This window comes from Astyanax mexicanus, chromosome 16, assembly GCF_023375975.1.
Source record: "Astyanax mexicanus isolate ESR-SI-001 chromosome 16, AstMex3_surface, whole genome shotgun sequence".
NCBI lineage: Eukaryota > Metazoa > Chordata > Actinopteri > Characiformes > Acestrorhamphidae > Astyanax > Astyanax mexicanus.
In genome coordinates this window covers 20,103,663-20,126,239 of record NC_064423.1, presented here as the reverse complement: position 1 = coordinate 20,126,239, position 22,577 = coordinate 20,103,663, and the positions used below count along the sequence as shown (strand labels likewise).

General features: G+C 36.2%; 1 protein-coding gene and 1 long non-coding RNA gene across 47 annotated transcripts in view; one reads left to right on the top strand and one right to left on the bottom strand.

Moving 5' to 3' along the window:
• The window catches only part of LOC125782176 (uncharacterized), a 63,814-nt gene that overhangs the window by 40,692 nt on the left and 545 nt on the right, over window positions 1–22,577 (top strand). The gene's annotated exons all lie outside the window — the stretch shown is intronic.
• adgrl2a (adhesion G protein-coupled receptor L2a) overlaps window positions 12,803–22,577 on the bottom strand; it is a 134,420-nt gene continuing 124,645 nt past the window's right edge. For 8 of the 46 annotated variants that reach the window (XM_007233161.4, XM_049465340.1, XM_049465343.1 and 5 more), the window contains 5 exons: window positions 22,002–22,130; window positions 21,251–21,347; window positions 18,362–18,490; window positions 17,523–17,540; window positions 12,803–15,044 (listed from right to left, as the gene is read on the bottom strand). In XM_007233161.4, coding sequence (XP_007233223.3) covers window positions 14,209–15,044; window positions 17,523–17,540; window positions 18,362–18,490; window positions 21,251–21,347; window positions 22,002–22,130 — 1,209 coding nt within the window. In that variant the 3' untranslated portion in view covers window positions 12,803–14,208. The other 38 variants (XM_049465348.1, XM_049465349.1, XM_049465351.1 and 35 more) reach the window with 22 other exon arrangements.

The following is a 22,577-nucleotide window of genomic DNA, read 5'->3' as shown; positions in this document are numbered from 1 at the left end:
TTAAATAAATATCATCTAGGTGGTACAAATAGTTCCTTGAGTAATGTGCAGCATGTTTTGGTTCACTAAAGAATTACATGTAATAAGTATCTATGAGTGTGAAGAACCTATTAAAAGTACTACTTATGGTAGTAATATTAGTAACTACCAAAAATAATGATAAACAAGAAATTATAGACATTCTCTCTTTTTATAGAACTTGAAACTGCAAATGAAAACTTTTGTTTAAAAAAAAAAACAGATTTTCTTTGTAAAGAAAAAAAAGCCATGCTTTCCAGGCTTTGTGTGAGCGTGGGACACTGTAAGAGCTATGTGTAGGAGTTCCCGCAAGCCTTCCACTCACCCCATCCACCCTGTTAGGAGATGGAAGTGCTTTTTTATGTTGAGAGGTTAACATTTGCCAAATAATCAATCAGACACGGTGATTCCAGTGCTTCAACCTGAACCAGCTTCATAGCAGCGTTTCACCCCAAACCTCCCCAGTGAGAGAAAGCAGATGTGAAGCGTCTTTTCCAGTTTGCAGTGCTCTTCCTCCGAGTCGACTTCGATTTACTCGCTTCCACTATTTATAGTGCGCTGTTTTCCCCATCACTGTCTGGCCTGCATTTTTCTCTGGGTGGATCATCATCAGAGAGCTATAATCACACAATCATGCTTTTATTTTTCAAGTTCAGAAAAAAAAGTCTCTTCTAATTACACACACACACACACACACACACACACACACACATCCTGCGGGATTTCCTCCAGAGAACATAATCAGATAATGGCTTCAGAAGACGCTGTATGTTTATACACCACTGATTAATCAGGGATCTTTAATTGCTGGATCTGCTCTGCGGCTCCAGCTCAGTTAGCGTCCAGCTCGGTAGGCCTGGAGTGGAAATGAAACACAGAGACAGAGCAGATGATGACCCACGGACAGAACAGAACAGAACCACGGGTACAGACCGTAACATGCCCCAGCTTTTAGAGAACTGCAAACCAGAGAACAGTGCCTCAAAACACATCGTTAGGTCTTTACTGTGGGTACAAGCAGCATACTGGAATATGAAGAGATCTTCAGGGGTTTGATAGTAAACGTATTGGTTATATGTCAAAGAATAAGAGTAACACTTAATTTAAAGAGCACATACAGTATATTGGTGCTTCATAACACTGATAAAAATATTTGATATTTATGAATAGTTCTCTAAATTCTCAAATAATGAGAAAAAAAAAACGTATAGACTGTCATTTTAAATAGAATCCTTTTTTGCTAACATTGATGAATTATAAGACACCTGTCAACTGTCGTCACTTTCTGCTCTATATCATCTTTATCTAATAAAAGAATTTTTTTCTTACATTTTTATTTATTTTATTTTTTATCCCATTTTCTCCAGTTTACCCACTCATTAGGACCCTATCACTAGTAATTCCCTAATAAAAGGAGGGCAATACATGTGAAGTCAGACACCGCCTATTTTCGAACTGATGCAGCATTACTGAGTGGCATTACACCACACTCATGCTTCTGATACATCAGCTCACAGATGCCTTGTGCTGAGCGACATCACCCTTCAGAGTGATGAGAGGAAAGAGCGCCATCTACCCACCCGGATAGAGCAAGGCCAATTGTGCTCTCTCAGGGCTCTGGTAGCTGATGGCAAGCTACATGAATGGGATTTGAACTGGCGATCTCCTGATCATAGTGGGAGATAACTCAGGATATTTATTTTCATATTAGTAATAGTACATGTCATTTTACAAAATAAGTAAAAACATTTTACATTTCTAAGGAAGTTGAGATAAAAGATTTTATTCTAAGTCATTTTGGAACAGTTCCATTGGTCCATTCATCATTAAATTATGACACAATGTGAAGGACAGCTGACCTTTAAATACTGACAAAATGCTGTTTTTCTTTGAACAGTGAATAATGTCTAATTATAAATTAAATGTTACAAATCACAAACTATCAAATCATTATCACTACTCATCACCACATGATGGAAAAACTGAAGCAGTCTTAGAGCAATAGAAGTAGTAGTGTTGTCCAGAGAGCTCTCTTTTCTACTTTACACCACATAAATTGCGAGTGTTTTTGCACAGTTTACCTGTGGGATGTGCTGGAACAAGTCTGGTTCGCAGAGGCTAGAGCTTGCAATTTACAGCACTTTTAAAAGATTTTAAAGGATCTGCTGTTTTTGTCTGTGTGCCAGATTCCACAGACCACCTTTAGAGGTTGGGTGGTGTGACATTTTGCACATTTTTGCTCCCCAGTGTGTAGAATATTACCATATATATAATTTATTATTAATTTAATAGTATACATTCTTTGTTATTGTGAGAAAAGAAGTAGAAAAGTAGAAACCTATGATATACATTTTAAACTCCTCAAATTTAGCAGCCATGGGCTCCTCTAAGTGGTTGTCCAGCACTCTGGACATTCAAATAACTGATATCCAGAAAAACAGATGTAGCAGGAGAAATGAATAATAAGACACCTCAAAAGCCTCAACAGAAACAAAAGCTGAAGGTTCCAGTCCCCTCCAATCAACACAGTACTGGAACTTCTCAAGAACTGATATGCACTTACACACCACATACCTGCAATACTGCTTATACCCACACTATTATGCCCACTTTAACTCCCCCTACAACTGTGACCTTTAACAAAACCTGTATGCACTTGTTCACTTTTAACAGTCTTAAGCTTTTAAATCTTGAAATGTTTATACAGGTTATGTTTATACTGGTACTGTCACTCCCTCTTTAATCCCCTCTAACTCTCACTCTTATACTGCATTATTGTCTTGTCTCTTGTATATCTATATCTCTGACCTTGTTTAGTATCTATTTCTTTCTTAAACAGCTCTGCAAAAAAATAAGAAACCACTTAAAAATGATGAGTGTGTTTGATTTTACCAAATTAAAAACCTCTGAAATATAATCAAAAGGAAGATGGATGATCACAAGCCATCAAACCAAGCTGTACTGCTTGAATAAAGCTATCCAAAAGCAGTGTGTAAGACTGGTGGAGGAGAACATGCCAAGACGCATAAAAACTGTGATTAAAATTCAGGGATATTCCACCAAATATTAATTTCTGAACTCTTAAAACTTTATGAATATGAACTTGTTTTCATTATTCGCATTGTTTGAGGTCTGAAAGCTCTGCATTTTCTGCATATAAATGCTCTAAATGACAATGTTTTTGTTTGGAATTTGGAAGAAATGTCTGTAGTTTATAGAATAAAACAACCATGTCTGTTTTACTCAAACATATACCTATAAATAGCAAAATCAGAGAAACTGATTAATAAATTGTATTATTTATTTCATTTAGTTGTACTTTAGTCAACTATTGTTTTTTTTTTTTATTTCTGTAATTTTGGGGAGGAGAGTAACACAGTTTCAATTCTCTGTATGTCCTGTACATATGCAGTATTGACGATAAAACTACTTGACTTGATGTATTTAATAGTGCCAAGGACTGTTTACAAAAAAAAAATGTTTACAAGCCCTGATGCTTGTCAAGGAGGGGGTTAATAAGTGCGGAATATGCAAGGTGTTTAAACTTTTGCTTTGGTAAACATTAATAAACAACCATGATTTTCTCAAAAAACTCAGCAAAATAAAAATCTGTAAGTGTTACTTTTTTTTAGAAACTAAACTATGAACTTCAAATACAAAACAAAAAAAAAAGAGAAAATTGATTTTGATCCTTAATGATGCCAAATTCAAGACTAGATTCACCTAAAAAAGGATGGATAACAAACTTAGGACTAATACTCGTCTCTTTAACACCATGTCACATAGAGGCTAATTTTTTGTAAACACAAAAATATTAATGGTGTCTGATTAATAAACTGGGATGTTGCATCATTTTTTTTTATTGGACCCTGTTCCAATTTCTGTGTTGTACAGATGCATTAAAATCAGGCTGACAGCAAATGAAAAATCAGGCTGAAAACAAATGAACATGAATATGGTGGTTGAACAGCTCCTTTTGCAGATCACAAAAATGTGACTGGTAAAGGAAATATGTGGTGGAGTAAAGCTGAGAGGCTAAAGAAAGACCTACTTTTCAGTTACTTTGTCGTTTCTTTTAAAAATGGTGTAGGTCCAACGAACTAAACTGTGGAAAAAACTTTAGCTTCCCTTATTAATGAGCACTATTGCAGGAGAGGCAAAAAAGAGCAAAAACAGACAGGGAGAAAAGGGAAGAGTGAAAATGTATTTATAGAGATATATGAAGTGTGTTGCCTGTTTACAGAGCACAAAAGGCAAATAAAGCCATGTTTAAAAAATGCATCAATCTACCAAGCAAATCTTGAACTTGGTGTTTGAGTTATATTGTGTGCATACAGTATGAATACTCGTTAGTTTACAAGCAGTTTTTAAGTTTTTAAGGATCCTGCACTACCACAGGGTAGTCCCCATTTAACAAACATTACCCTTCCTGTGCTGAAAGCAGCTCATATGTATTCTGACCTGACGATACATGGCATGTGTTACAAATTGCAATAGTGAGACGTTTGGCGAATTTAAACGTAATAATGAATGAGAAATTAGAGTGGGCCATCTTAAATTGAGTGAAATGGTCTGTAACAGGTTAAGGTACGCTTTTGTGCCTTGCTGAACCCAATGAAACATTCCTCAAATGAAAAAGAAACCATTAACCATTGTGCCACACATTTGGCACCGTAAATGGCTTCCATTAGAGGAAATTAGTCAGTCGTACTCCTGTCCTGTTTTAATTTTGGACTTATGCAGCTGCAGTATTTACAAGAGCCAGTCCGGCTCACGTTCTGTCACACGCTTATTAAAAACCTGACGAGGGTCTTAACGTAAACCCTAAGAAAATGAAGATGGTATTTTTGATGGCACATGAGGAGTGTTGAGAAGGATTTGACTTTAGATTCTAAACTTACTTATAAGTGAATTTCTTGATCCAACCAGGGCTGCTTTCCACTCTGTTTATTCTGAAACAGATTTTAGGACACACAAATCTTCAAATCTTTCAGTGAATGGTTGCAGGAGTGGCATACTTTATTTATTTATTTATTTATTTTTTTATTCAAGCAGTTCAACTTGGTTTGATGGCTTGTGATCATACCCCATACCATACATATATATATATACATTTTATTAACTGTTAATTTCAACTATGTTAAAAAGGCTTTTATATGGTATGAGATCTCTTTTTGATGGAGAGCATTTTTTAAATGAATGTTAGGATGTAACGTTAGGAGGTTTTGATAAATGTATTATGTAAATTCATACAACATGCCATTTTTGTGGTTTGTGGTTTGATTTTACCTCAAAATGTCATCTCAATTTTTTTGTACTATAGTGATTTTATATTTTCAGAACTGGAGACTTTAAAAGAAAAATAACAATATTTTTTTTACCAACCCCAAAAAGAAATCCTAATGGTTTTAAAAATCACAAAAAATTTAATCTAATCTAATCAAAGATTTTTTTCAGCATTATAATGAAATCCACACATTTGATTATAACTGCGCTTTCGTATCCTGCATACGTCCTTAAAAAACTCAATAACCAAAGCGCACTGTATTGAGTATTGAGGAACATCTGTGTGGTAAAATTCACAATAATCAGTATCTGTATAATTTCTTATAATTTGCCCTTACCGTCTCTATTGAAGCCTCCAGTACTACATTTAGCACATTGTCATGTACAGTATCAGTCAATTCTCATTTAATGACCCTTCTTTCTGTTTGTGTTATTTTACATTGTACACTTAATATTAAAGGCATTAAAGCTATACGGAAGCACATGAAGAATTATTCTCTAAACAAAAAGTATGAACAAACCAAAATATGTTTTATGCTTTAGATTCTTCTAAGTACCACCTGGAATATTTTTCTCAGCATCTTGAAGGAGTTCCTGGAAGTGCTGAACAAAAGTTGCTGCTTTTCCTTCATGCTGTGAAGCTCCAGCTTTTTTGTTTGTTTGTGTCCATTAATTGTTTTCATCCATTTTAATATTAATCTACAACGTAGAAAATAAATTAAAGACATGAATAGAAACAGAATATGAAGATGCGTCCAAACTATTGACTGGTACTGTATGTAAATAGTAACATGTATAGTGCAGCTGATTATCTACACAAACACATCCCCAAACAGCAAGAACATCTCTATACAGTGTGTTTGTTAAAATGTAGATATTTAGCAGAACAAATAAAATCTGCTGAAATGAAAGTGTATTTTGCAGAAGTTACCACAATAATAATCAGAATTACTGTATAAAACTGTTCATCACAGTAGATAAAAAAGAACATCTTCAGCACTGACACAATCACCACAGTCCTTTCACTGCATTAACATTCAGTGCAGCTTCACAACAGGCCACAATGTGCAGGAAATAAAGTCAAACACGTCATCACTCGGGGCCACTTTGTCAACATCCTTCACTACAGTCTTTATTGAATATATTTGAATTTACAGCTTAAACCCTGAGGGCCGGAATATGGAGCCGCGCTTCAATTGTTTACTCTCATAACTACTCAATACACATTGATGCTGATGAATAATAACATATCAGTGCTGTCCAAAGAAAATCATGCATCTCCAAACCAGCATCTTTTTTTTTTTTTTTACCTTTTTATTGAAGTTTTGGAGCATTTCTATCAGTATGTTCTTCATGGTATTTTGATGCAGTGTGAAAGACACCTGCTGTGTTCTAATGGTGTAGTACACTAAAAATCATTCACTTTAATGGAGATGCATGGTTTTCATTTGACAGCAGTGATGCACTTTAAAAAATGAAGGTGCTACTAATGGTTCTTTAAGGGATAATACCAAAGAACAACTTTGGTTCCATGATGAACCATGAGGATGAAGTGTGAAGAACCTTTACCGTACCAGCCAAAGTTTGAACACCTTAAATTCAGTGTTTTTTCATCATTAAAAATGTTCTGCATTGTAGATTAATACTAAATTGATCCAAAGTATAAAAGAAGAGTTAATTACCTAATTTCTTGCCTCTTAATGTGTTTGTGAGCATCAGTTGTAAAGTTGTGAAGAGGTAGAGTTGGTATACAGTGAATAGCTCTATTTAAGTAATGTTCTAATCCGTATTATGGCAAGAACTCCCCCAACTAAATAAAGAAAATAATTACTTTAAGAAATGAAGGTCAGTCAATTTGGAAAAAAAAAAAAAAAATCAAGAACTTTGAGTGTATCCATGAGCATATACTATCAAAAACGTTATGATGAAACTGGCTCTCATCAGGACCGCCCCAGGAAAGTAAGAGCTTGAGAGTAAGAGTAAGAGTTTCCTCTGTTGCACAGGATCAGGTGGTAATCAGGTTTACCAGATTCAGAAACTGCAAGTTAACAGAACCCAAGATAAATAAACTAAACTCCTTTTGTGAAGCATCCTTTTGTGAGATCTTAACACTTAAGTTTACTACATGATTCCTTATGTGTTCCTTTATAGTCTGAATGACTTTGTTCATTTAAAAAATCCCTTTTACCAGAAAGCTCCTTTATGGAAGCAAATGTAGTTAGTATGTCAAAAACAGCCACTGTACAGTAATATATTATTATTTCACTGGATTTTTCCAGTCATTTTGGAGCATTTTTATTGGTCAAATCAAAGAACATCACACAATGTATAGGAGCAGGGGCTTCTGGAAGGTGTGTAAGGAAAGACCCCGCAGTTCTCTTTTAAGTGTGTGAACGTGTTGGTAGATGCTCCATGTGCAGCAGTTGAAACAGCTGCAGTGTCAGGCTGCATATTCTGTACATCAGTAGATCACGTGCTTCTGTCAGAGTACAGGAACAAAGCTGATCATTCACCAGCAGCTCCATACCTCTCCTAACCTTCACAATAACACCCACATCCTTTACTCTACGCTGTACGTCAGTTTTAAATCTTATGTGTGTCTCTCTGTACCTTAGCCATCGTGAAGTATGATGTGATTATGTTTTCTATAGGGTTAATTACTTCTAGTAAAGGGCTGCTATGTTAAGGTGTTTAAAGACAAATTAGATTTTAATAAGTTATCACATTTCAAATGCACACCTTACATTTTACTCTTACAGTAGTGACAATAATTAATATGAAATGTTTTTTAGCAGAACTGGTCTTAGTACTGTAATTTAGGCTCCCATGATTATAACTACTGCTGTGTAAGTTGTATAATGGATTGATGGCTCGATGATGTATAGATGGATGGATGATAAGTGATTAATCGATGATTATTGGTGGTGGGTGATTGATAGTGGATGAATGATCGGTGTTGGATGATTGATGGTGGATATGATTAATGTACGAGGATTGGTGATTATTGGTGATTTATTAGGGATAGATGCTTGATGGTGGATGGTGGTGATTGGTGAGAGATGCTTGATGGTGATTATTGGACGATGATTGATGATGGATGATTGGTGATGGATGGATGGATGATTAAAGGATCATAGCTGCAAGATTAATGATGGATGGGTGGATGGATTGGTGATGGATGGTGATTGATGGGCCATTAGTGATAAATGGATTTAATGAATGATGGCTGGATGATTTAATGAATGGTGGCTGGATGATTGATGCAGAAATGGTTGGATGGATACATTTTTGAGTTGGTGATTGATTGATTGATGTTACTACGACTAATCCTGCCTAATTATAACAGTACAAAATAACATGCCAACATGTTATTATAACTATCAATTATGAAATACATTAATAAATAATTTAATTTACGAAAAAAAAAAAAATATTTGATGGCAATATTAGTTTTTAAAATTTATCTTTCAAATTTACCATTGAAAAATGGTAATGACATTTTTATCATTTATCTTACTGCACTGTTTGGTCACTATTACAATTATTAATATTATTATTTTATTTAGTGATTCTGTCTCAATCACTGTTGATCTACTCTACATATTATTACTGCATGTACTGAAGCTGTGAAGCTGAGCTTCTGCAGCAGCATTATGTGCTTGAGTTAAGAGCATGTGGATTTCTGCTTCTCTGTATTACAGTCAGTGTAAATACAGTAACACTCTGCGTGCACTGTATGCTCATAAATCATATGGCTGTTTAATTTACTGAAGCAATAAGAATACAACAGGAGAAATCAAAGCAACAATAAAGAGATAATCAGTCTTTCAAAGCAGAAGAAAAGGAGAAACGGACACACTGACCACTGAGATAAAGCACGAGAGCGAGAACTGTACACGCAGTAGACCTGCTAGACTTTCTCTATTCAGCTTATGACGCTCTGCTCTAATGAGGCCATTTCATCCAGCTGGATGGACGACAGTGTTCTCGGGCTGAAACGCCATAGACTAATTATAAATCTCTACCAAAACAACAGTAGTCTCAGCCAGCACACGCTGAAATAGCGCTAGTGAAATGATGACTCACTGCATATAGTGCAGTTGGTAATATTGAGATAACAGAATGGTAAGTATAGGCCAGAGCACTGAGCTATTTGTGGAGTTAAGAGCTTCTTTCAACCTTAACCGGTCTACAGCATGGAGATACAGTGCTGTGAGTAACTGTACACAAGCGTTCATAATAGTGTATAGTCGTATATTACAGAAATACAACACAACACACACACACACACACACACACACACAAAAATATGGGTCAATATCAATATAGCATGCTATGTGTCGCAGCATAATGTTAAATTTATATTTGATGCAAACACTGTAACTATGCATTTTTTTTCTCCCGGGTCCGAGTCATTTGATTTTGAGTATCTGCCGATACAGAGTCTCAATTCGACAATTTGGAAATGCAAAAAAAAAAAAAAAAAAAAAAAAAAACATCCAAACTGTCCTTTGTCCTTTATCAAAGCTTACCAATTTTATAACAAAATAAAAAGTACTAAATAGCCATATAACCGTTTTCCATTTAAATATGCATCTTTTCTGAAATAAACAATAAACTAAAAAGGCACAGAACAACAATTATGTGATTAATCATAATTAAGATCATGTTTTATTTATTTTGTCTTCTTTAAACGCTGGCATCTTTGTATTTTTGGGAGGGAGACAGTAATTATAGTGTGGTGTGGTTTGGGCCGGGCAGATTAGATTTAGACTAGACCTTTTTTTTTTTTTTTTTTTTTTTTTTTGGAAAACCATGAACAATTCAAAATGTTTGCAACCCTAGATCAACTACGTTTTTAATCAAAAGCCAATTTCCACCCTGTCATTGTCCTATCCATTTGAAGCTTTATAAACTTGGACCCATGCATGACAGGAAATTATAAAAATATTAAGCTTGGAAAACATGATTTTTTGTGTAATCTGAAGTCTTCTAAATATGAGTACCGGTAGTCAAAATCATTTCAATTCAATTTCAATTTCAGTGACAGTTAGGCCTGTCACAATAAGATTTTTTTGTGGAAGATATATCATCCCAGAAATTATTGCGATAAACTGTATTATTCACTATAATAATAGAATTCCATAACAAAGCATTCGTACCCTTTTAAACCTTTCAACAACTGTGTAATTTGGGAAATATATATATTTTTTTCTTCTTCGCCTACTGCAGTCACTGCACACACAGTTATTGGAGCATTGGTCTTTTTATGACTGGCTTAAAATAATCCTCGCTGTTATATATGCGTATATACAAGTCCCCCTCTTTGTATCTACACTCATTATCCATTTATTATTATTAGTGTGTGTGTGTGTAATAGTGTGTATTGCACTGGTAGTAGTGGATCAGATGCAGCAGTGCTGCTGGAGTTTTTAAATACTGTTCATTCACTCTACACTATCACACACTCCTACCTACCTGCCACTATATAAGTATATAGTCACTCATGTACATATACAGTAAACGCATCTGTTTCTGAATAGTTTCAGAATAGAATAGATGTTGAAAAACTGTATTAACCAGTAAAAAAAAAAATAAACAAGTCACGCAGAGGCAACCAATTAATTTCCCACAATGCACCCTCATTTCAGCCACGGAGACGAGGTGTAGGACAGCTTTATTAAAGCTGATCCCGGGTTCAGAAGATATTAAATTTTAAAGCAGATCTATAGTGTGGAAGCAGCTTGATGGGGTTAAAGCTTACGCCGCTGTGAGGAGAAATAATACGGAAGACACCTTTGAATATTAAATCCACATCACAAGGTGACCTGTCACGAGTCAGGATGCAGTGGAGTTATTGCCTATGTAAGATAAAGCACTTGTTATTTCTAGTTATCAGCACAGCACCAACAGCTCAAACCCAACAGCAGCCTTTATCAGACAGGAATCAGTCCGTCACACAGCCGTTTAAACAGCAGAACAAGAGCCTCCGCATCGCTTCAAATCTGCATTCTCTCCTCCAGCAATTAAACTTTAGGAAAAACACAGCGGAAAAGTTTTCACACGGAAATTCCAGTGCAGGAACTCCAGGGTCATTACTGACCAATGCTGTATGACAATTTCTCAGCCAAAGCTCCTCCGGAATGTTAACGAGAAACAACAATACTTCAGAGACGTTTATTATATTTATCGCCGGCTCTCGCCGTCACCCCGCACTCTTGCTATCAGCAAGGCGATGCACAATCAATATTCAGCTGCAAAAGTAGACCTGCATTCAAGGTTATACCCTGCTCTCCATCCTTATCAATTAAAGACGCCGGCCCACGTCCCTCTTCACTCCACAAATGGAGATTTTCAGCTCTCAGGGTTTGTTTTTTGTTTATTTACAAAATATGATCAGCAGATACATAAAAAAGGGTAAAACAGAAGTGTAGAAATACAGCACAATATTAATCATTCATTTCCTGTCCGTTTAGGAATAATCAAGGAATAATTATAAATGAATGGAATATTAATTAGCCGTGTACACATTTGTTTTGATCAAAACTGTGTGTGTGTGTGTGTGTGTGTGTGTGTGATTGTGTGTCTTGAGCCCCACCCATTAAATCAGTTGCCATGTAGGTCTTCTGGTTGAGAACCTCAGACAGTACACTGCAGGAAGTCAGGGCTGGCATTTCTGAATTAAAATCTGGAGCACTACAAAAATTATATATTTGCAAGTGAACTCAATGTTGCTCTAATTTTTGCATAATTTTAAATTTAGTAGGTGTATGAGTTTTTTTATCTATATTGTTACATATAGTAATTTGCATTCATGCAAAAAAAAAAAAAAATCCATGGTTGGCAATGTCCTCTTATTATTTGGTTTGTTTTTATATTTTTTACTGTCTAGTAAGGGTATGTAGGTTTTATTTGCCAATGTAAACACAATTGCATTACTACAGAGTTCAGAAGGTAGAATTATGCTGAAATATGGATTCACAGTTTTTCACACAATGACGGATCACAGTAAGTGATGGATGGATTTGGTGGAACGCAGTAGATGAATCTGAGCTGGAATGTTTTGGGTCACCGGGCAGTTGACATGGCCGGCATTGCGAAGCGGTTACTTTTATTTTATTTACTTATTCCTAAACAAGCTGCACAAAGTGGGTTTTTAGCAAAGAACACCAATAAAAGCAATTATTAGTGATCAAAAGCTTGACAGCTCTCTAAGCAGCCACCTAAGACGATTCGGCAAAACAAATTGGCTTTTAATTGTTTACCATCTCCATTTATGATCAGATTACAATAAAGGCCATACAGCGCCTTTCGATGGGCTTCTGGATGTGCTGAGAACCTCCTTAAAGACTTCACCAATTGAGATAAACACACTGTGATAGCGTTGTCAAAATAATAGGCCACTTAATTAGTCTGAATTAACTCACTTCTCGCTCTATACACCCACACACAGAGACACACACACATCGATTGTGACAAGTTGTGCAAATAAAAACTCTTTGTGATAGCCAAAAATTCACATTTATTTATTGTTAAACAAGTGTTGAACTTTACATTATTTTTATGGGCTCCTTAATAACATGGTAATGCGAAGAAGAATGAACCAGTGCAGTAATGTATTCACAAAAAGAGTTCCAAAGTATCACTGCTGTTGAGTTTTTATTTATTTTTTTGCTCTTTTTTTTCCTTTTTCTGAGAATAATTTAATAAATAAATATCTGAACCTAGCTGGAAGAACGTGTCCGGGAAAACAAAAAATAAGGAAAAGCCTTGTACAATGTTTGGCTGTGGTCTTGAGTGACTTTCATGCCTGTATAGCGATTCACTAGGAATCTTTTTTAAACACGGCCAGAAAATCCTAATTTCATACTAAAGCCCGACGCTTTGGTGCAGCAAACTCATTTTCATGAACAAGACAGAATTTGATGTCAGCAACCTTCAATCTTAACTCTTCCAACACACACCACAATGAATGAAGTGTAAGAATAAACACAACTGTTCTGTTATATATGTGCAGTTTCCACACAATAGTCTCTCTCCAAAAGGTCTTAATTAAAGTCTTAATTAAAATGTATCCTTTTTATACTTATGGTTGCGTTTTGTACACCAGAAATACAACAAAATATATATTTTTATGCCATTACCTTTGATGGTTTTTCATTTTTTCTTTTTACTGTACATCTGAGAAAAGATAAGGCCTGGGGTTTGATTGCTAATGGTTATACAGCACAATCCAATCAATCTTCATTGTAAAGAAGGGGCCTTAAATCCAGGGCAGGCGATTCCTAAAGCAACGAGTCCCGTTAGGAATTGCTCCGTACAATCTTAGTACACATATGTGTCCTTAGGTCCTGGAGACTCCACTTTGTATATAATACAAAATTGGATTTTAAATATCGTGAACATATGTACAAATTCTGACACAAACATTTGTATGCTCTGAAATGAGAAATACTTTTTTTTTTTTGGTACATTTTTCCATTTTTTTTTATGTGAAATCATTCCATTGTTACGAGTCGAGTCGTTTAACAGCAGCAGCACTATTGGATGATGAAGACTTGTCAAACCCCGCCTCCGATCGACATTATATTTACAGTCGGGTCGGCAACAATTCAAATCGAGCGGAATCGCGCTGCGATCCAGACGAGCTCTTCCTGCCTTGTTCATCATCTTTGGGGGTGCAGGTGGGCACCAGATAGAGGGACCTACTTAATTTTTTTGGGAGGGGGAATAAAGTGAAAGGAAGAGTGTGACATGAAACATTCATTCTTCTACTACAAATACCCACATTCACTCCACCCCTCCAGTACATGTCCTCCTGTTGAGTGGCGCTGATTGTTTTTTTGGAAGAAAAAAAAAAAATCTGTTGATTTGTTTTAAAATGAAAAGTTTTTTTTTGTATTTTTAAAGGCTTGTGACTAGTTGCATTTGTCCTTCTCGTACATCTCCCTCAGGGATGCTGTCCTCTTTAGTAATGGGGGGGATTATGTAACCGTCACTGCTCCCCCTGCTTATCTGATAGTAGGCGTGGAGCTGCTGGCTGCTAGCCCCTAAGTTGGGCATGCTCTTGTAGTAAACGTCCTCGCTTTCGCTTTGTTTGGAAGGCGAGAGGTCCTCGGGCATGTCCGGAACATTCTCGACCGACGGCGAGTCTGTCAGGTTGGGAAGGCTGGCGTACAGCGAGTCTCTGGGCGACTGCAGGCTGTCCTCGGCCTGGAGCTGGGCGGGGAGCTGGGTGGCGTAGCTGTGGGGTGGCAGCAGGGCAGCGGGCTCGGGCCTCCCTCTCTCCTGCGTGTGGTACAGGAGCGAGTGAGTCCGCTGGGGGATCAGGGGGGCCTCCAGTTCGCGGGGGTGGTGGGGGTTGTGGGTGTGGTGATGAAACTGGGGCTGCAAGCTCAAACCCCCTACTATATGATTGCTCTCAGTGCCCAAATGCACGAGAGAGGACGTTTCGGCTACGATGACGTTGTCCTGGCCACTGCCATCAGCTCCCGTCGCCTTTTTGGTGTTGATGCGCGACTCGGAGCGGTGGCTTTTGCCACAGGCCCTGAGGTTGTTGTGCACCAGCTCCGAGATGATCATCTTCTCAAAGGCAGCGTCGTCTAAACCAAGGCCACAGTCCACCACCTGCACGCTGTCGCCGTAGTCGCCGTTCCGAAGCGAGTAGCTGTTGTTGAAGTTACCATTTAGCGGTAGTGTATCCATTGCACTTGTATCCCTGGCATTGGTCATTGAGTGTCCTACAACAAGAGAACATGTGAGGAGGAGTACATTAGTTACTACTGGCCCTGCTGAGACAGATATGGTAAAGAACAAAGAAATAAAAGTAATAAGTTTAATGTTGTTTAGGATCTATAGGGTGAGATATACTATGTGTATATGGTGTATAGTAAATACAATGGCAGAAAGAGATTAAATTATTTATTAATTAATGGATCCAGTGGTTTGGCAAACTGTTCTAAATGGATGTTAGATGTACGTATAATCTAATCAACATAAAATCAAGTGGGCACAAGTTCATATTAAATATTTTCTAGATATCCTAAACAACATCAAAAGAATTAGTCAGAAAATCACAAACAGAACATCACAAACATCACAGATGTGGAGCCACAGGTGGGCAAAGCTACAATGTTAACATAATTCATCAGTCTTCCAGCTCATTTTAGAAGGAAGAGGAGGAGGAGGGAGGTAGGGTGAAAGTAGACTTGGTAAGAGTGAGGGAGCGAAGGAGGAGGTGAGAGGAGAGAGGCAGGAGAGTACGATGTGCAAAAAGAGAACAAAACACGAATAAAGAAATGAAACACAGCCAACTCTCACTACGAGGAAGCCAACAAGCAACCATCCGACAGAACAGCACAACAGACAGGCAAGTGGAAATGACTCACTTTAGACAACTCACATCATGTCTGTCTGTTCAGGCTATCTGGCCTAAGAGTAGCTGATGTACCAAAGAAAACAGAAAAAAAGAAAAGAAAAAAACAAAAAAAACAAAAGCACAAATGATTTTAGTGTAAAAACACGATGAGTCATTACCGACAGAAAGAAAAGAAGAAAGAAAGGTAACGGAAAGGAAAGTAAAAACTTTTTACAAACTCAGAGTAAGCAAGGGTTCAGCAAATGAAATCAGACTGACTGCTTTTACCTGTTTCTCTCCTCATTAAAAGTCACTGTTTTGGTTGTTTTTTTTGCAGCTGGGATTTTAAGGCTCTTGTAAATTTAGTTTGCATATGTGTGTACGCTGGTGCTTTGGAAGCAGATAGAGGTTAAACTTAAGCCTACAGGTTTTTTTTTAACTGTTCTCTAAACAGCAGAAGCAGCCTAGAAGAACACAGTTGGGATGGGTCAGATAAAGTGATTCTTGGAATCTCTTCAAATGGATGGGGGTCATGGAAATGACGAACAAAGAAGTGAAATGGTATTTGTAGGGCCCAGCAGGGGGCTGGAAAACATTCTAAAGAAATATTTCTGGAAAAAGGTAAGAGATGATTAAGCTGACTGACGTGGAATGGGTGATGGTTTGGGGATGAAATGTGAAAGCAATAGATTTTATGTATTCTACAGTAACATGCAAACAAATACTGACATGCAGACAAATGAAGAAAAGGTTAAAAAAGAACAGTTAGGGAAAATGGTTGAAATGGAATGGATTGTTAAACTAAAGAAACAAAAGAAAAACAAAGATTCTAAGCAGCTGCTAGAGTGATATTCAGAGCCTTACTATTATCAGTGTTATCAGAAATCATCGCTCTATTTAGGCTAACAGCTGAGAGGCTGCAGAGGATAAGAATTATGGCTGAGTAATAAAATGGATTATTAGTTTAGATTTACTGAGGTAATGGATATAATGACAAGTGACTATTATAACTAGAAAAATAGAAATGTACTGTATTTACTGCAACACATCCATCCATTTTATTTACTGATAGCAGTGAAACAGTAGCAGTGTTTGGAAAATCTTTTTATGCTTTTAAAAATCAATTTAATTTTAATAAGGAGAGAAGATTGAAAAGATTAAGGCAACAGCATATTTGACTTTGTTGTTAACACTGTGAATGCTCTGTAACCTGCTCTAAGTCTTTCTTCACACAGCAGGTAATAGTGGCCAAAATGTGATATTTGTGGAGCAGTGTGAACAGAACAAAACGTATTGAATCTAACATTCAGATCGGAGCAATTTCAATTTGTGGTATTGAAAACCGATCCAATTGTATTCGGTAATGCGACTCTGTCTAAACAGCCTGATTAGAATTAATGCCACTTTTGCATTAAGGAGAAAGAAAAAAAGGCTGTGAGTTGACTGAAAAGTGGACAACAGCAGCCTGAACTGCTTCATAGCTCCTGTATTCTGTCAATGATGAACTGAAACTTCACATGAAGTACTGCTTTTTTTCATATTGTACACTTTTCAGACAAATGAGAGAAAAAAAAGATACTGTGTAACAGCCTAAAATAAACATCAGATTTGATGAGAAGATTGTATTTGGGCCACTTTTACCTGCTGTATAAATGTAGCCTAAATGAACCGTTCTGTTTATTGTTTTTGAACCACTTGCTCACTAAATATTGATGGCCTTAGATTATGTTGGCAGTTAGGTTTGGTTCCTTTTTTCTTTCTTTCTTTTTTTCTTTCTTTCGTTCTTTGTCTTTTGTTGCTGAGAAAATCATGCTGAAAAAAATTTACATTTGATAGGCAAAGTTAAGTTTTACTCCCATACTTGTCTCTCTGTAGGTCACTAGAGGGATGCAGCAAGAAGGGAAAAAGCAGAGCAAATAGATAGTAAGGTTTCATATCAATTTCCAAAATGTCACAATATTTGAATGTCATACCCTGTGGCATGATTAGGATTATTAACATCATTAAATTATATCAAGTATGTCACATACATCGAATTTTAATTGTGTTTTAGGATGAATCTGAGTGGAAGAAGTAAAAGTGGCTTCATTCCAACAGAATGAATTTGTGTCTATTGAGTCCTTCCAATGAATAATCACATACTGTATCAACATTTCCCCTTCTGAGAGAAATCAGTTATCCTTAATTTGGCCGATGGTTTTACTACAAAAACTGTGCTTTATTCAGACATTTGATAGATTTCTCCAGCAAAAAGGGGACATGGTTGATATATGGTTATTTATTGGAATAACTATGAAAAATAATACATTTTAAATTTGATATTAGCATCATAAGGTTTCAAAATAACTAATACGTTTACTTGCTAACATCCACTTACTATCCAGTGAGATACAACATACATACATAAATATCAAAAGCATGGACAATAAAGCAGAGGAATTAACTAATATTAAATACAACAATAAAACAAGTACATGTAGTATCACTCTCTCAGCCGAAACACATATATATATTTATATATATATATAAATAAATAATATCTCAAGATCTGTGAGTTGTGTATGCTGAGACTGAGAGAGTAATACTAGACTGCACTCAGCTCTCAATCAGCACAGAATAAACACATGAGTGAGAAATCTAAGAACAGAGTGGAGAAAAGTGTGTAGTTGTTGTTGGACTGCAGTGGTTTAGTAAGCGCACCTGGAGAGTTAAAGACAGGAGCCGTAGGAGTGTTACATACGACCGTTTCGGCCAGTAAGGTATTGTAAGGGTTGTTAGTGCCTTGGGGCCGTAGAAGAGGGTTTGTTAGTAGATAATTGCCCGTCATTCCTGGATCAGCAAGACAGAAGAGGAGAGATGAGTTCACAGAATGTGTACAATGATATATATATATATATAAGCTCAAATCCTAATTTAATAATGATGCAAATGCTGGACTTTCCTCCTTTCCCAGGAAGTGTTAGGAATTTTAGTTTTTTCCTACATTAAATTTAACATTTGGAGATGTTAAATAGTCTTGCTGTAACACACACAAAAAAAAAACAAACAAAGGAAAAAATTCAATTAATGTCAGTGTAAAAAGAATATCCTCCAATCATTTTGAAACATTTCTATTGGCTCATTCAAAATAAATGTAAGGAAACAGTTGTCTAGAATGTCAAAATAAAATGAAAGCTATGTTTTGGGGTGATTTTACTCTTATTATAATTTTTGTTATTGTTACAGGTTAATCTATTTGCGTCTACAAACGTACCAGCACATCAAATTATTATTTTTTTTTATACTTCTACTGTAATGTTATTTTGCGACTGTGCAAATGAAAACTGCCTGTGGCCATTTTTAATTTGTGGTTTGTTTTCTAAAAAGCTATTGTTACAGACCGACTGATCTGCAACAAGCAACTTTTTTTTTTACAAACAAAAATCCAGCAATTAAAAATTAAGTATGTTTGTCTGTCTGTATAACTTTGTATCTCTAAACTGGCAATCTTGAGAAAAAAAATGTTTTACTGGGGGGCAGTTTGAATGGAAATTATTGCTCATTATTTTGAAGCATTTCTATGGGTTAATTTATTACAAAAGTAAAGAACAAATGGCCAGATTTACTGTATTTCTAAATAAATTAAGAAACATTAAAAACAGAAGTGGTTTTGTGTGCGCGTCTAGATTTTATATGAAACTGAACAATGTACTCTCATGATTAGAAATTCACTGCTAGTTAAACCTGCCTCTGGAGTGTGACCTGAAGTCTCATCTCATTCTACATTTATAGCTCCATAACTGTATGCAAGTCTGTAAGATGACAAACTATTTTTTTAAACCACATTTATACACATTATATTATATATATATATATATATATATATATATATATATATATATATTTACAAAGATACTAACAAACAATGAGAAACACATCAAATCAAATCTAATGCACCAACACATTCATTGACCCCAGAGGATTAATAACAACTGTGCTACTAGGATGCATTTTTTACAGATTAATCAATATCAATTTGCCAATTAAGCTGTTAGGGACCTACAATCTGCATATAAAACATTATAAAGTACAATTTTTTTTTTTTTTTTTTAAGTATGCTTATCTGGACAAAAGACAACATTGAGTAAACATATATTATTTTGAGTATTCCAGACTGTATATTCAGTATTTAAAATGTAGTCAATTTTACTCATACCACTGACGCGTTAGGTATAAATAGTAAAATAAAAGTATAAATAAAGCCGGTCTATAATAAAGACAGATCCCTCCTAAAGTGTGTGTTGTCTCAGTCAGTACAGAGGGAACAGAAGCATGAAGAAGAGAGGAAAAGAATGTCAGCTCTCCTGACTTATGCATGCATGAAGTGCCGCTTTAGCATTTTAGAGCAAGCCAAAGCAATGACTCTGAATAACACAACCTTACCACTGGGGTCAGCTAGAGTTGAACATCATCTTCTCATCATCATACATTTGTGCCCGGGCTAAATAATAAATGACATTTTTTTCTAAATCCTTCAAATAGCATCCACTAGGTCACCTTACATCCTGACTAATTGATGTGCCTGTGTATGTCAGGCGCACAAGAACATCTTAGCTTAAAAATGTGCTGCTCTACTGCTGTACCTGGTTTTAGTGCAGACACAAAGACAGACTCACACATATACATACAGTCACAGACACTTGTATATATGTTTGTGTGTATGATATATGGAAAAATAATTGCAATGGCATTCTATGCTGCTATTAAAAACAGTTTATACTGCTTTTGTTGAAGCAACTGTCTCTAAACTTTCCAGGAAAGGACAGCATTGGTGTGATTGTGTTTTTAGTGTTACTGAGGTCAGGATGTACTGGATGGAGGATGTTCCATAACTCCAGGAACTACGGTTCTACTGCTCCACAGCTTATTATGCATGACAATAGATAACAGGTTCATGTTTGTTTAGCTTGTCCAGACAGTCCTTTTGTGTTAGAAATACTTTAATTCATTGATCCCAGAGGGAAATTACAGTTAGCAACACTTCTCTACATAAATTAGTGTCCACAAATATTTGGCCAACATTTTGAGCATTTTTTTAAATTTTCAATATTGTGGAGCAGTGGAACAGTGTTCTCTGGAATGATAGCGCTCCACCATCCAGTATTTTTGGGATGTGTAGAGGACGGGGGTTGCGGACGATGAGGTGGGGTGACGATGCTCCAAATCTAGAAGAAAGCTTTCCCTGGCAGTAGACAGTTACTCCACCAAAAGCAGGATAAAATATTAAATTCCATGGATAGATATATATGACAGAAATAAACCACATTTTCATAAAAAAAATAAAATAATAATAATACAATTGTATTAACATGAGTGACCAAGGGCATAACCTATAATGCATTGGAGGCGGAAAAAAGGAAGAAAAAAATGAAGCAAAGGCTCTGAATGAATAAGGGCCATATAACCATAAAATGATTTAATTTGGCCCAGAGTTAGTGATTTTTTTATACTCATGAAATGTATGCCTCATTATGTGTTTAATAAAAAAAAATGAAAAGAGCTTAAAAGGCTGAAATTCTTCTCATGTAGCATCAGTAGTTTCTGACTGACCTTGGTTGAGGGTTGATGTGCTGTTGATGTCCCCTGAGATAAAGGAGGATTCAGATTGCTTTCTTACAGTGTCGTTCCACATCCTCCTGATTCGGCTCTGTTAGATTCACAAAGGGCAGCAATTAAGGGCCGATTCACGCCGTTAACAGTGGGAGAAAATCCTCTGTAACTACACTGTGTTCAATTATTTATCATAAACCTGACACGTGGCCCTGTGTTTACTTTATTTTATTATTTATTCTTTTTCTTCTATTTCTATTTAAATTCTTATTATTTTTTACGTATAACATTTCCCAATGTATGTATAAAATTTGATGACTTGATCGACTGGACCCTAATTCAGTTCCTTTAATTCATTTCTGGGAGATTTTGCTACCATACTGCCATTACTGGGACATTAATATGAACAGTATGAATGCATAATGTGAGCAGATAAAAGCCAACAACAACCTGTGCAAATCACCAGTAATCACCAACAGAAAACAACAGAGTGGCAATAAAGTCCCAAGCAGTGAAACATTCAGGAAACATCAGGAGGAAGGACTGTAAACGTGAGAAGTGGAGCAGATCTCGGAGCTGCCATGCTGAAGAACTGGGCATGCCACAGTGAAAGAGCAGTAACTTGCATATACATACACAAAACATTTTCTATTAGGATTCAGACAGAGTGATTTACAGTAGATCATCATAAAAGCACAGAGGAGGAAGCTGGGTCAGCTCTCTTCCTCCAGGTGCAGAGCAGCGAGTGTACCTGAGTGCCGGAGGAGTAGCGTGCGCTCGTCCTTGTTGTTGCAGTCTTTGTAGCGCTGTGGGAGCTCTCGGTTGGCAAGCCGCCGCAGCAGTATGTGTGGCGGAAACATTTGCTGTACTCTCTGCGAACCTGCGATTCAAAGCATGTTTTGGCTTCTTTGAGTTCCGGTGCACGTCTTGCTTTTAAATTAAATCTACAGTATATATTTCTAAACAGCGTTCCAAACAAGGGGAAAAATAAATATTATATATTACACTTTACACATAAATAGATACACAATAAGAACAATGGGAAAGGAATAGAAGAATATTGTGGACTTTGGTTTAGAGGTGAGCAATATGACATTAATTGTATTGATATGTTTCCTGTTTGGAATCAAATATGTCATTAATTTGTTCTAATTTTGAATGTGGTACGATTTTAGATTTAGCCATTATAAACAAAAGCAAAATATGTTTAGAGGTTTTGCTCCAATTTTAATTCAGATAAGTATTTTAAGAATAACAAACTGATTAACAAATGTTATTTCTTAGCATATATCTTTATATGTATTTTTAAAATCTTAAAATGTAAATA